The sequence below is a fragment of the Pseudonaja textilis genome, chromosome 1, assembly GCF_049901715.1.
Source record: "Pseudonaja textilis isolate UNSWEBS1 chromosome 1, rPseTex1.2, whole genome shotgun sequence".
Lineage (NCBI taxonomy): Eukaryota > Metazoa > Chordata > Lepidosauria > Squamata > Elapidae > Pseudonaja > Pseudonaja textilis.
The window spans coordinates 164,778,435-164,792,776 of NC_141990.1; the positions used below are offsets into that span (position 1 = coordinate 164,778,435).

The following is a 14,342-nucleotide window of genomic DNA, read 5'->3' on the forward strand; positions in this document are numbered from 1 at the left end:
CGGCATTGGTCGCACTTTTGGATGATCTCTGGAGGGAGCGGGATGGGGATAGTGCATCCAACCTTGCTCTACTTGACCTCTTGGTGGCTTTTGATACCATTGACCATGGGATTCTCTTGGGGTGTCTTCAGGGGATGGGAGTGAGAGGCCTTGTGCTGTCTTGGTTCATTTCCTTCCTCTGCAGCCACTCTCAGTCAGTGTTGACAGGAGGGGAGAGATCCAGCCCCCACCCACTGCTTTACAGGGTTCCACAGGGCTCGGTACTCTCTCTGCTCCTGTTCAACATTTATATGAAACCGCTGGGTGAGATCATCTGTCACCATGTACTGAAGTATCACCAATATGCTGATGATATTCAGCTGTATGTCTCGGCCCTTGGTGAGTTAAGTGTTGCTGTGTCCTCTTTCTTGCAGTGCCTGGATGCTGTTAGGGGCTGGATGGGGAGCAATGGATTGAAATTAAGCTCTTGCAAGACCAAGTGGCTCTGGGTTTGGGGTTCGTTGGCTCAGGGAGAATTGTCACCTTTGGTCTTGGATGGGGTGGCACTACCCCAGCAGACCCTGTGCATAATCTAGGGGTTTTCCTGAACTTGAAGAGCAGGTGGCGGTCATGGCCAGGAGGGCCTTTGTACAACTGTGGGTTGTGCATCAGTTACGCTCTTTCCTGGACCAATGGTCCCTACACACAATCACTCATGCCCTAGTCACTTCCCACCTTGATTATTGCAACGTGCTCTACATGGGGCTGTCCTTGAAAAGCATCCAGAAGCTCCAATTGGTGCAAAATGCAGCAGCCCACATGGCTTTGTGCAGACCCTGGTATGCACATGTGTCACCTCTCCTGCAGGAGCTAAATTGGTTGCCGATTTGCTTCCGGGTGCAATTCAAGGTGCTGGTTGTCACCTTTAAAGCCCTTCATGGCTTGGGACTGGGTCATCTGAGGGAATGTCTTTTGCTGGTCACATCTATCCGACCCATTAGAGCGGGAAGGCAGGGAATGTTGCAGGTCCCATCCCTGAGGGAGATATACCTGGTGGAACCTAGAAGAAGGGCCTTCTCCATGGTGGCTCCCTCTTTCTGGAATATCATTCCCCCAGAGATTAGAATGCCCCCCCCCCACTCTAGCACTCTTTCAGAAGGCACTGAAGACCTGGTTCTGCCAGCCGGCCTGGGGAACCCAGAGCGGGATGGAACCCATCAAATGGCTAGTGTGATCTGCTTTTGTTGGGGTGGGGGGTGAGAGTTGGGGGGTGGGGATTATTTATTTATTTTATTATTATTATTATTTTTCCAAGATTTTATTAATTTATTTGATTCTTTTTGTTATTTTATTGTTTTTTATTTTTTGTTTTAAATAAGGTTTTACATTGTGTAAGCCACCTCAAGTTGCCACGGGCAAATAGGCGGCAATATAAATTAAATAAATAAATAAATAGTTTGCTCTCCTGACTAATACCAGTACTGCCTGCAATTCCAAAGGTGGTGGAAATGGGAAAAAGATGGGGCACATATTGATATTGTTATGTCTGATTAATTGTCCGGATTTAAATAAACTTGAAATGCAAAGAATTTAATACATAAACTAGCTAAGTGGTATGGTCCTTTTTCTACACCAGTGCTGAACCTGAAAACCAGCTATGAATAGTGGAAAATTGCTCCTGTTTCACTCTATTAACATCTTAACTGAACTAACAACTCCTTAATATTTATGATTACACAGTGCAAATGACTGTCATTTAGTATTTTCCCCAGCTTAAGTTTCTGAGGAAGACAACTTCTTTGTAAGAGAGCAGTTACAACTATACTTATAGAGGATTATCGAGCTAGCTAGTGTTATATAGTAGAATCATACCTTCAGATACTTATTCAGGTTTAGTCACTGTGGTCTTTGCAAGCCATTACTTTGTTTTGTTTTGAAATTGAATTTAAGCAGATAATGGTATAATAAATGATGCTAAGAATAACAATAAAACAAAGATGCTGAGTTGAATATATCCTTAGGGGCTGCTCCATACATAAGCCAATCCAATATAGGGCCCTCTATATTGTCTTTTAAATTTTACTAGTATTATCAACTTTCAAACAAGTTTGGAGAAAATAGATTTTTGTCTAGAAAAAAATTCCCACAGCTAATTCTACCCAAATTCAGGTGACAATTTTTAATACTTTTTGTCATCTGTTGCTCTCTTTCATTTAATATTTCAATATTAATGTTTTAAAATTCTCATCAGGTTGTTTATTTCATTTTAAAAATTTAAAGATGGAATGTAAACATAAGCATCCTAGTAGTTACCTTCCATATAAGTGGGGGTACTATTCCTAAGCATACTGATTTAATAACACAATGAAATATTACTAATTTATAAGTTCTAAGTACTTTTTATTAATTGATCATCTATACAATGCCAACTATTGCTTGATGGTTAAAAAAAAATCCATTCTAATTAATCCTATGCATGTTGTTCACCATATAGAAAATGTGGTTTATATTTATTTTGAGTTAAGTTGCCTTTGGAAAAAAATCCTTCAAATGCAATCCTATCCATTGGATTTCACAGAAATAATATAGTAGTTACAGAGTAAATAAATTCATTATCATAATCTCCTGCACAAAGTTACTAATTTAAAAAAATATTCAGATTTATTCCCAAATTTTGACAGCTGTATTATTTCTGGAACACCCTATATATCTGTCCAGAAAGTTATGCTACTGAAGTCAATGAGGCTTCAGATAAGTTTATTTTATTTCATTTTTTTCATTTAATACATGTTCAGACACATCAGGATGTTTGATTCATGTTTTAAATTCCTACTTTCTATACATAAAAGTATATTTTTTCTCCAACATATGTTTTCACATCATGACCATAAGATTGATTCATGTGGCTAGGGCAAATTAACATAAATACATTGATCTTTGTGAATTATGAGAATAATTGATGTGGCAAACCCAATGATATGTAATCTCCTGTTTTTAATATCTGAAAACAATGATAAATTAAAGCAAAGAAGTAATTTACTTTATTTAATTTATTTAATTTATTTATTTAATTTATTGCCTGACTGACCAAGTATTAAAGAAGGAGCAGTCTTCACACAACAGATACAATTTTTTATAATGGGTTTTTAATTTTAAGAAAAACATTGCCAGATGTCAGATTTCAAGAGAACATGTTCTTTTTTTTTGCTGGGGAAATGGGTTAAGGTTTGATTAATGCTTGAAGCTGTAATCACAATAAGGATATTACACTAACCAATTACATCCACTTATTTCTGCAATCTCTCTTTAGTAACCAGAAGCATTACATTTATAACTATTACAGGCATACACAAAAAGGAACAAGAGCTGAAAACAAGGTTCTTCTTGGGTTTTTTTCCCCCCTTCACTTTCTTGAGAATAAATAGTTGCCTGCTTTAGAAGGTGAAAGTAAAATCCAGATAATCCACTTTCATACAGGTAGTCCTCAATTTACGACTATGATGGAGTCTGCCTGTCATGGTCGTAAGTCATGACAGTCATTAAGTGAACACCACAGTTAAGCAAACAGTATGGTTGTTAAGTGAAACAATGGTTTGCTATGGGTGTGATTTTGTTGAAAACTGGAAGTAAATGGCAGTTTTTGGCAGAATTGTCCTAACATTGGTTATGGGTCCGTGGGACTTTGCAAATGGCTGTAAATGGGCCACATTGCCAAATGTCTGAAGCTTAATCATGTTACTGTGGGTGGCCAACTGTTAGAACTTTGAATCTGGGTTGTAAGTAAGTAAACCCAAAATAGGACTGGTGGAATTGGTGGTGGGTTGAGGACTAGCTGTAGTATAAAACAGCATTGTAATCAAGCCATTTACAAAAAGAGCTAATGTAATTCTGACAAGCACAAGCTGCTAACTCTGCACAGCCATATTGTTATGATTAATCTATATGGACACTAACCTAATGCGTATACAAGATTAACATACTAGTTAATAGTATGAACAAATTGAAAGCATCTTTATTTTTAAAAGTCTCCACCATGTACCTGAAATATATTTGTTAGTAATGGGTGATAAATGTTTCATATATTCCTATGGTCAAAAATACAATGGGAATGAGACAAGAAAAGAACTGCTCCAACAGATAAACTAGATGGTTTGGCAGCTTTGCTCCACACCGCTTTTTGAATTCTATTTTGCCAATAGAGGTTGATGGAGCCAGAGCTTACAGCTTGCTCAGGTTGCTACACCTTTGTCTTGCAGGCCTAACCATCCGTGAAGAACAAGAAACTGAAATGGAGGAAAAGAGAATCGGGATGGAAGAAAGACAGTGAAGATAGGGAGCAGACTGTTCCCAGCACAGACACTGACATACAGTAGGGTAAACACGGTACCTAGAGAGGCTGCCCTCAGCGGCCAGGCCCTGGGAGTCATCGAGGACATTGGGTTCACTGCAGGATGGGCAAGGAGGTGAAGCATTTAAGGAAGAAAATATGTTTTTAAAGCATGCAATTGTCTCTGTGTTCAAAGAAAATAAGTATCAGAAGGATAGCAGAGAAAATAAAGGAGAGCAAATTGGCCTCAACACTAATTCACTGAAGAGAAGCAAATAAAAAACTGAAAGACGAATTTTCCTCCAGTCTAAAGAGCTTCCTGCATAGAGAAGATGTGATGCAATGAATCTCCACATTTATACAATATATTTGGAGACTAACTTCCATCTAGTCTCAGTGAAAAATACAATTCATAGTAGTAAACCATCTTTCTTTTCGTAGCCATAAACAGGCATTTTGAGCTTTCCAATTTCCTCTACTTCCCAGCCATTGAACTTAATTATTGAGGTGGGAGATGCCAAAAAGCCTTATTTGGAGAGGATATATGGAGTATGACATTTATCCAACCCTAGGACGTAGAAGAACTTCCAATCCTCTGATCTCCCAACTGTATATTTGGAAAGATAATTAAAATATCCTCAGCAAGTCTATGCTTTCTTGTGATGATGGGATCTTCGAGACATCCAGCTATATAAACAGGACTTCACTCAAAAAATGTTCAAACCTTATCTGTTTCACTTCTCAGTTGTTGGGAATCAAAAATTAATTAAACTGATAAATCCTTGTAATTCTAATGATTCCCCCTCCCAAATACAATCAGAAAAATGTTTTTTCAGCTTATAAGTAGAATATATAGCAGAACTTTACTGATTTTTTAAAATATTAAAGGCAAGATAAACGTGATTTCTTTTGTATTAAAGCCAAAATTATTTGAAACAGACTGACAACTGCTAGCAGCGTAGTAGATTTGACCTGGAAGAGGGCCTGCAGAATGCAACGAGCAGCTTTCTGTGAGGAATTAAAACAGCCATATCTGTTTCCAAAGGAGATGAGCCACAGAAGATATTTGGCTCTTCTGTGATATTTTTAAAATTCTAATAAAATTGTTTTTAAGCAATGAGAAAAGCAATCATGAGAGCCTACAGAGTGAATTCAGACCAATTTGTTTTCCAATTGATAGCCTAGTTTTATAAAGTTTCATCTCCTGTATTGTGTTTTCACTGTTCAGAACTATCTAAGAAAAATCTACCCAAGCACTGTTAGGGATATATCACCAGTTTAAATCCATGTCAGTTAGTTATCTTAATTAAGTTGGGGGGGCGGGGTGTTACAGGGATCTCTAATACTTGCAAAATGATTGTGAATATAAATCATTGCAATCCAAAGCTGTTGCTTTACTAGTTTGTGAATAACTATTCCTGTATTCCTCCATTTCTGGGGGAATGATAACTAAATATATCTCTTTTGCAAACCCTCGTTAAAAGCCAGGACTGGGTCTGCTTTATTTTGTCTGGTCTTCACCCCAACATCTCTGACTTGCAAGCTATATTACACTTTTGTAATTTCTGTTCTTGGGAAAAATATCAGGAAATGAAAAGTAGGCCATTCCCACATTACCTTTGACTGGGTAACATCCCCACTTCAGGCTGAGGTGCAGATATGCTGGAGAGATGGCTGGAGAATCGCCTCCTCCCTATGGTACCCATAAGGTATGCTTCCTGTTCACTTACCACACTGGGCATGCTTACTGAATCATCTGAAAAGAATACAGAAGCAGAGCTGTCTTAACAGTATTATGGGCCCTGGGCAAAGCAGTGTATTGGGCCCCCTACAACAACTTCTCTCAGGAATAAAAATGTAAATGGTCCATAAAATTAAACATATATTTATTCTATTGGCACTTCTAACAAAATCTGTGTTGAAACATTAAAAACATGCTGTGCAGCAACAACTAATCAACATGATAAACATTTGAACAATACATGAGACTTGAAAAACACTATAAAATAATATTCAGTAAGCCATACAGTTGCTGTATTCATATGATACAAGGTGCATTGAAGGGTTAACATACAAAGATTAGTATGGGGCCCCTATGCTCGTGGGCCTCACAGGCAAGTGCCCATCAGGCCCGTGTGTTAAGACAGCCTGTACAGAAGGAAGAATGAAAGTCCTTCAAGGATCAGCCTGTCGGGATGAAAACTTCTTCTGTAGGTATTTCTTTGGCTAGCAATGCCAGGCCTGTCATGGCTGCCAAGACTCAAGAGGGACTCTCCATCTCTCTTGCCATTATAACCTGTCATTTATTTAGCATGTGGGCTTAGCTTGTTTGGTTGTTTGCAGGTGTTTTATTTTCCAACTAAGAAACATAATCAATGTAAGTGAGTGTAATGTCTGCACCCTGTTTATAGAGGCTTGCCCTGCCAGCTTTGGCAGATGTGTGTGTGATTTATGATCATTTTTCACACTTATAACTGTTGCGGCATCCTCATGGTCATGTGATCATAATTCAGATGCTTGGGAACTGACTCATATTTATGACCATTTCAATGTCCTGGGGTCGTGTGATCCCCTTTTGTGACCTTCCGACAAGCAAAATCAATGGGGAAGCCAGGTTCACTTAACAACCCTGTTACTAATTTAACACCTGCAATGATTCACTTAACAACTGTGGCCATAAAGGTCATAAAATGGGGCAAAATTTACATAACAAATGTCTCACTTTGGAACAGAAATGTTGGGCTCAATTGTGATCATAAGTCAAGGACTACTTGTATGTGGATAAACACTTACTTGGGCTAGTCACCTAAAGAATGAAGTGTCGGGGTTTGATTTAAGGAAAAGAGGAGAACTCCTTTGATTTCTGCCATCCTGGGTCTTAATGTCCTGGCATCTTTTCTTTTAGCTAGATTCACAGGAGCCCAATGGTGAGAAAAGTTCTATCCAAAGAAAAATAAGCAGGAAGTCTGCTGCCAAGTCTGTTCCCCAGAGAGGAACACTCCAGCTACGCATAAAAATTCCTAACTGAGTAGGAGGCTGAATTGCAAGGCCAAATGTGCACTACAGGTAATCTTCAATTTAAGACCATAATTGAGAGCTTTCAGTTGACGTCGTGGTGAGAACGGCTGGAAAATAGTGGGCTCTGCTGAGCCCCACAAAATCCAGCTGGTAACCGCTGTCAGGAGACCATATGGGGTCATAGTCGTCGTGGGGGGGCAGTGAAGGAAGGAGAGCCACTTCGCTGACCACGAGGAACCTGTAATTTCCTCATTAGGTCCGAAGCAAGCTCTCCCTGAATGGCAGCAGGGACAACAGCCATTTTTTGGTAGTCATGAAGCTGGGACAACTGGGACCACAACATTTGTGCTGGAGCAGTGTATGGACATCGCATTGAAACTGGGTGAGATAATTACCAATTTCTACTCTAAAGATTTGAAATAACTATAAGAATATTAAAAGATCACTCCCAAGCTTAAGATAGCAGTGAATTGACACACGGAGAAAAAAAAATGAGAACAAAGAGGTGAAAGAAGCCCAAGAGAAGCTAATAAAATATAGAAAGCTTGGAAAAAGCTCAAATAATTTGAAAAGCAATTTCTGGGAGAAATTATCTGGTTTATTTGTATTTTTAAACCCCCTGGATTTAATCAGAAATCAACTATTTTTGACAGACTATTTAACATTGGATTTAGGATAAGAGAGCCATCTACTGGAAGAAGCTGCAACATACTTAATGAAAGTTATTTCAACACACACAAAGCCTAATACACAGAATAGAACCAATAACATCTGGAGGATGGCCTGACTTTGACTCTACTGTTGACAACTTGGATAATTTGAGAACATTTACTGAGCCTTTTTTTTCTTGCCCTTTGGAAGATTTATAAAAGGAACTAATTTGCAAATAACTAAACTTAATTAAATTTGGCTATTGGATTGTGGATTTGAAAGACTAGAGGAATCTAGTGGATTAATTTGGACTTGGACTATTGGGTTAATTTGGACTTGGACTTGGATTATTAATGTCATTCAACAGAATATCCTACGAGACAATTGTGTGGAATTTTGAGATACACTTCCAGGATTGATTAAATATTGTTAATATTTGAAGTTATGGTGGAAATATGAATAATTCTCAAAAATATTAAATAATAGTATTTAGGGACTATAAATACAGGGCACAAAGAAATGTTATTTATGTTTAAATGAATTAGTGGGGAAATGAGAAATGGATTATGAAAAGTGACTAGCATTGTTGAAGTTGTACAAGTTGGAAGATTAGAATTACACATAGCTATTTTATTGTTACTGTTGCTTAAAAAATATGTGACCCAGTCAATGCAATGTCCACAAAATACTGAAAAATAAAAAACTTATTGGGGGGGGGAACCATAATTGGGACAGGAATTTCTGTTGTAAGTTGAGTCTGACCCAATTTTAAAACAATTTTTATAATGGTTGTTTAACCATGGTTGTTAAAAAAATTACATGATCATTAAGGCTTCCCTAATGGGTATTTTTTGGTGGAAATTGGCACAAAAGGTCACAGATGACAATCATGTGGCTGCAGACATAGCAGCCAGCCATAAATGTGCCAATCATCACATGATTGCATGAGAGTGGTGGGATGATTGTAAGAGCGAGTATAGATCATAACTCTTACTTTTTTCAAGGCTATTGTAACTGAATTGTTGTTAAACAAATGATTGTAAGTTGATAACTACCTATCAGAGTCAACTGGACTGAAATGGGTAACTACAGAAATTAACTAAATAAATAAAATCATGCCTAAGTTAGCGAATACTTACTTTCCTCGTCTTCTTCATCTGTCCTGCTTAAAGTATCCTGAGAGGCTTGCTGAGAAGGCTCACTATCCTGTTCCCAAACAGTTCCAGTGCCAGTATTGGAGCGGGACATAGTGGCAAGACTCAGTCGATAAGCAGAGGTGGAGGTTCCCACGGTGCTGATGGAGGTCTTCCCTTGGTAAGCTAAAACATGAATGACGATCATGCTAGTGGAATAATGTTATCAAAGCAAAAGAAAAGGCATATGATTCCAACCCATCAATTGAAGAGTGTGAAGGAATAACAGTAATAAAGATAAAGAAAGGAGCAGCTTTCTTTTGAAATGTACTTAGTTTAATTTCATGCTCCTATGAGATAGCAAAAAAATCTCACCATCCTTAAGAATGCCTCATTGGAAATAATAACCACTAGTAACCATCACACATTTTTCTCCCAGGATCATAAATTAAACTCCACTTTTTAGTAAATAATCTTTCTTTTTTAAAAAATAAATTTTATTAAGTTTCCAAATTTTAAAAATATAAAATAAAACTTTATACATTGTTATCAACATCATGACATCTTTTGCATCTCCTCACATTTTTCAGTATATGTATTTACTTATTCCTTTACCATTACATCTTACTCTTACTATAAATCAATATCTTTTATCCTTACATCTCAATCTTCTCCATGGTATATTTACATATTCCCTCATTCTTTTCCTAAATGTCATTTTATTTTCTTTTTATTTCTAAACCATTCATACCAGGCATACCAGGCCCTACAATAAATTGAAACTTCTCTGTCTTTTATTTTCATCATTAGCCTGTCCATCTGTCCATTGTATAATCTATAATCTATCATCTGTCCATTGTATAATCTATAATCTATCATCTGTCCATTGTATAATCTATTATTTTTTTTATAACCATGCCTTCCAGTGGAACCCTTTTTTCCTTCCAGAGTTGTGTGTACGAAATCCTTGCAACTGTTAATATATGTAACATAATATATCTATTTTATTGCAATTTTGTGTTATTATACCTAATTTAATCCAGAATTTAATCCAGATTAAATTCAATTTTCTGATTCATGATTTATTCTATCCATTGCCTAATTGTATTCCAATATTTTTTCACTTCCTGGCATGTCCACCAGGTACGAAAATAAATGCCTTTTTCTTTTCCACATTTCCAACAATTTGGATCTGAGTTAAACACCTTCCTCCCGCCAATCTAGCAGGAGGAAGGTGCCATCTGTAGAACATTTTGTATTGATTTTCCTTGTATGCTGTGGATGTAATTAGTTTGTAATTTGCTACTACTTACTTTTTACTAAATAATCTTTCAATCACTATCACAATTCAAGTTTACAACTGCTTATAATTTTGAACGAGGATTCCTACATTATTTATCAAAATTCAGATTTCTCATTCTATAATATGAGTTTGATGAGAAGAAAAAACACTTAGGGTTTGGTGTGATGCTGGCATTGATGTTCTTTTCTGATCAAACCTTCCCTGTTCCCTCCCCTTTCAGCCTCCCTTTCCCACCAGTGTCCTCACCTGATCCACTATGCACAGCCTCCTTGAGGATCTTCAGTTCATTATTGAATTCTGCAATGAGAGAGCTCTTACAGAGAGGGCGGGGGATGAAGCGACGCTCCAGCTGGTCAGCAATGTGTTGTTGGGCAGTCAGCTCCTCATGATTCTCAGCTGGCTGGGCTAGCAACTGAGGATAACAATGACAGGAGACAGCCATGAAGACTGCGAAATTTTACTTGCTATTAATGCACATACAAAACAACTATTCTCAGCCATTATCATGAGGCCTATCTTTTATAAACCCAAAGTGAATCAGGCATACTAATTTGCAAACCAATACTTTTGAAACTGAATTTCTGGATTTGAGGGGTATTGCTCCTACTAGCAAAACCACCTTATTGCAAAGAAATGTCTTGTCCCTATCAGAACAATAATAAATCCTGTTTGCAATATCATTTCAAAAAGAAATTATGACTAATATCATAGTAAATTACCTTGCATTGGATAAAGGGTCGAAGAAGTACAAAAATAGGAATTCGAGTGCGTACAATAAAATCCAGAAAATCCCATAGGGCCAGCCCTCCAACTTTTCGTAAAGCCATTTCTTTGACTTGCAGACTCAGCCAATACCATTGGCTACCAAGCTGTCGCTCAAAACAAACAAGGATCACCTTCAAAGCTAAAAAAAAGGAGACAAATAAATCCGAAAAATTAAACAACAGTTTCGTAATAACAACCCATGCATACTTGCACATTCAAGATTTGGAAAATACTATTTTGGGGAGGAAAACATTGTCATCCGATCAGCTTGATCTCAATTTTCATTGCAGATAGAAATGCTCACTCACCCAAGTAGGCTGCTTGACTAGTGGATTCAGCTAGCCCTTCCTTACGCAGGTCCTTTCCTGCATCCCCTGGAGTGGAGCAGTGGGCAGGGGAGCTCTCCAGCATGAAGTTCTTACTACGTGAAGTGCTAATAATGCGAGGTGGCAGTAAAATGTTAATGACTGTCTGGAGCAGCAGGAGAACTTCAGGCTGCTCCAGCCAAGGGCTGTCTGCATGATATCAAAAGGAAAAGACAAAGAGCAGATCAGGCGTTGATTCCTATAAAAGATTCAAACACCACATGATGACACATAAATGTTCTGTAAATCACAATCAGTTTCCATACTGAGTGCCATCATGTGGTTTCACTACTGGGGCCCCTACTGGGGCCACAGTGGCTCACATGGTAAGATGCTGAGTCTGCGCACCACTGAGGTCGGCGGCTCGATTCCTGTGAGTGAATAAACTGCATAGGGACAAGAAGGGAGCCTCCCCCAAATGCCCACCGGCATTCAGGCATCCCACGGGTAAAGATAACACCGCCCAAAAAAATTCCTTTCACAGAGGCAGCCAGCCACCTCAGTGATCCCTGGTTAACACATACCATATGCTAAAAAAAAAAAGAAGTTTCTCTACCTTTTCCTTTTGTAAGCAAAAGACAAAGTTATTCAAGAACAAACACAACAAGACAGGACAAAGGAGTCATGCTCTTTCTTCTCATTCCTACACTATTCGGTTTTGATTCTTTAAGAATTGAGGCTCATGCTGGACTTTACCATATTCTCTCTGGGCTTGCTAACCAAAGAGATGTATACAGGCCTTAGCCCTAAGGACTAAGCTGTACCCTCTCACATAAACTGTCAGGTGGCAGATCAGAGCCCAGCCAGAAAATATGAATGAACCCTTTCGAACAAAATCAGGTGTACTGCAGACATTTTAAATAAGAGAGTTTAAACCATACAGGAAGAGTAGCTTATATAGAAGCTGTGTGTTTTTCTTGTATGTCCCCATTTTTTCTTACATATAGGTGAATTTTTGCTTTGTCCGGCCTGTTCTGTCATGTGGTGATTTCAAAAAGGGGAGTTCCTCTGTCAAAGATTTAATTCAGAAAACACAGCTGAAATGAGAGAAGGACACTACAACACACCAAGGTTCTCATCCAAGTCCTCAACGAACGCTACAGACAATACACCAGAAAGAATGCTTGTGCCCAAAAAAACATGAAGGTATAACAATGCACACAATTGCTGTTTCAGAGAGGCAGGCAGGAGGGGAAAACAAAATATTCTTTCTGTTAATCAGACCTTTGCTTCCTGATCCTACTGTGAGCACAAATGGAATCAGTAGATTTAAAAGCATTCCTTCCCTTCTCTCCTGATTGGTGAATGGGGAGATCACATGGCTTAAGGGAAAATCTTCTTTTAAAGCCTGTGCAGTGATAATAAAAATATTAAATATTAATTAAAACTGGTAGATTAAAACAGCATTTTTTTTAAAAAAAAATGGATCCACAGGTACTTGGTTCACCCAATATATTACAGGATAGGTTCACCACATTTGATTTTTAGCTTCAACATAATCAATTGATTAAACATTCAAGATTTGGGTCTCATTTGGGACCTATTTGTTTTAGTCTCAATGATGCAGATAGTATACTGATAATTACCTATGTCAACTCAAACCAAAAGTTCTGAAATAAAAAAAAATCTAGAAAAAATGCAAGGAAAAGTATTTTAGTCATTTTTAAGAATTCACTATATCTCTCTGAAAATGTACATTTGGAAGACCATACCTATCATTTTGTTTTGATCCTGATTCTGCCAAATGCCAAAGATTGGACAGATATGGAACCGGAACAGAAAGCCTACATCTGGAAAAAAATGTCACATCTTCTTCCTTCTCATTTTAGCATCAATGAAGAACTAACCCCTCCCCACAAACAAAGCACAAAATTTGCATTTTCCAAGTAGGAGCAATGCAGTGTAGCATCTCAGGTTACTCCACAAAGTTTAGGCTATTAAGAGTATACTTGATAATGAACCATTTTTAAAACCATTAACAGACGTAACTCCCAGATTATGTTCATCTGTATGACATAAATATTTAATATTTAAGTAATTGAAAGAGTAAAAGATGGAGGGAAGGAGAGAGAGAGAGAGAAACTGTCAATTAAGTTCTGGAAATCTGGGATAGTAAACTGATAAGCAATATCTTCTAGAATTAATAAATGGATATGCAAACTTGAAATTATATAGAATATTCAAAAGGCAGAATGTAAAAATACCTGATCTTCAGATTCATATAAAGCACTTCTATGAAATTATCTTTAGCCTTTCAAGTTCATAACCTACAAAAGACTTATTGCTTTAGCACTTTTGTAGCTCTTATTATTCATCTAAGAAGCAAAAATAAATAATGCTAGTCTATATTGTCAGGAAATATAGTTTTCACTCATGTGAAATCTTTGGTTGGCTTCAATCTGCACAATTCCAATGTGACTCAATGAAATTATGCTAAATTGACACCCACTAAAGACTTGGAGGGTTGCTAAATGCTATGTTACGAAATTTCAGCATTAAGTAAGGGGAAGTATGAACTATGCCTCACAGTTTTTGCCCAGCTTTCGCAGAAAACAAAAGAGCACCAGTGAACTGGTGTCTCGACCACATAAGAAGCAAAGCCTGTTTAACAGGCAAGGCAGTCACACCTGAATCTGCAATGCTACAAGCCGGACAACAGCTGTGCTGAAGGGTAGAGGTGGCGAGAGATAAGGGCTGAGATGAAGAAGGGGTAATCCATCAGCCACACTGGAAGGTCCTACTACTCCCATCACCTGCAATACAAACACAGCACATCACCTTGACCAACTATTTCAATTCCA

General features: G+C 37.8%; 1 protein-coding gene across 3 annotated transcripts in view; it reads right to left on the reverse strand.

Moving 5' to 3' along the window:
• Positions 1-14,342, reverse strand: part of UNC80 (unc-80 subunit of NALCN channel complex) — a 185,781-nt gene that overhangs the window by 26,377 nt on the left and 145,062 nt on the right. For 2 of the 3 annotated variants that reach the window (XM_087941060.1, XM_087941004.1), the window contains exons 54-61: positions 14,169-14,294; positions 12,766-12,889; positions 11,485-11,691; positions 11,131-11,315; positions 10,658-10,823; positions 9,115-9,294; positions 5,924-6,062; positions 4,367-4,423 (exon numbers count right to left, since the gene is read on the reverse strand). In XM_087941060.1, coding sequence (XP_087797186.1) covers positions 4,367-4,423; positions 5,924-6,062; positions 9,115-9,294; positions 10,658-10,823; positions 11,131-11,315; positions 11,485-11,691; positions 12,766-12,889; positions 14,169-14,294 — 1,184 coding nt within the window. The remainder of the gene's footprint in view (positions 1-4,366; positions 4,424-5,923; positions 6,063-9,114; positions 9,295-10,657; positions 10,824-11,130; positions 11,316-11,484; positions 11,692-12,765; positions 12,890-14,168; positions 14,295-14,342) is intronic. The other variant, XM_087941122.1, reaches the window with a different exon arrangement.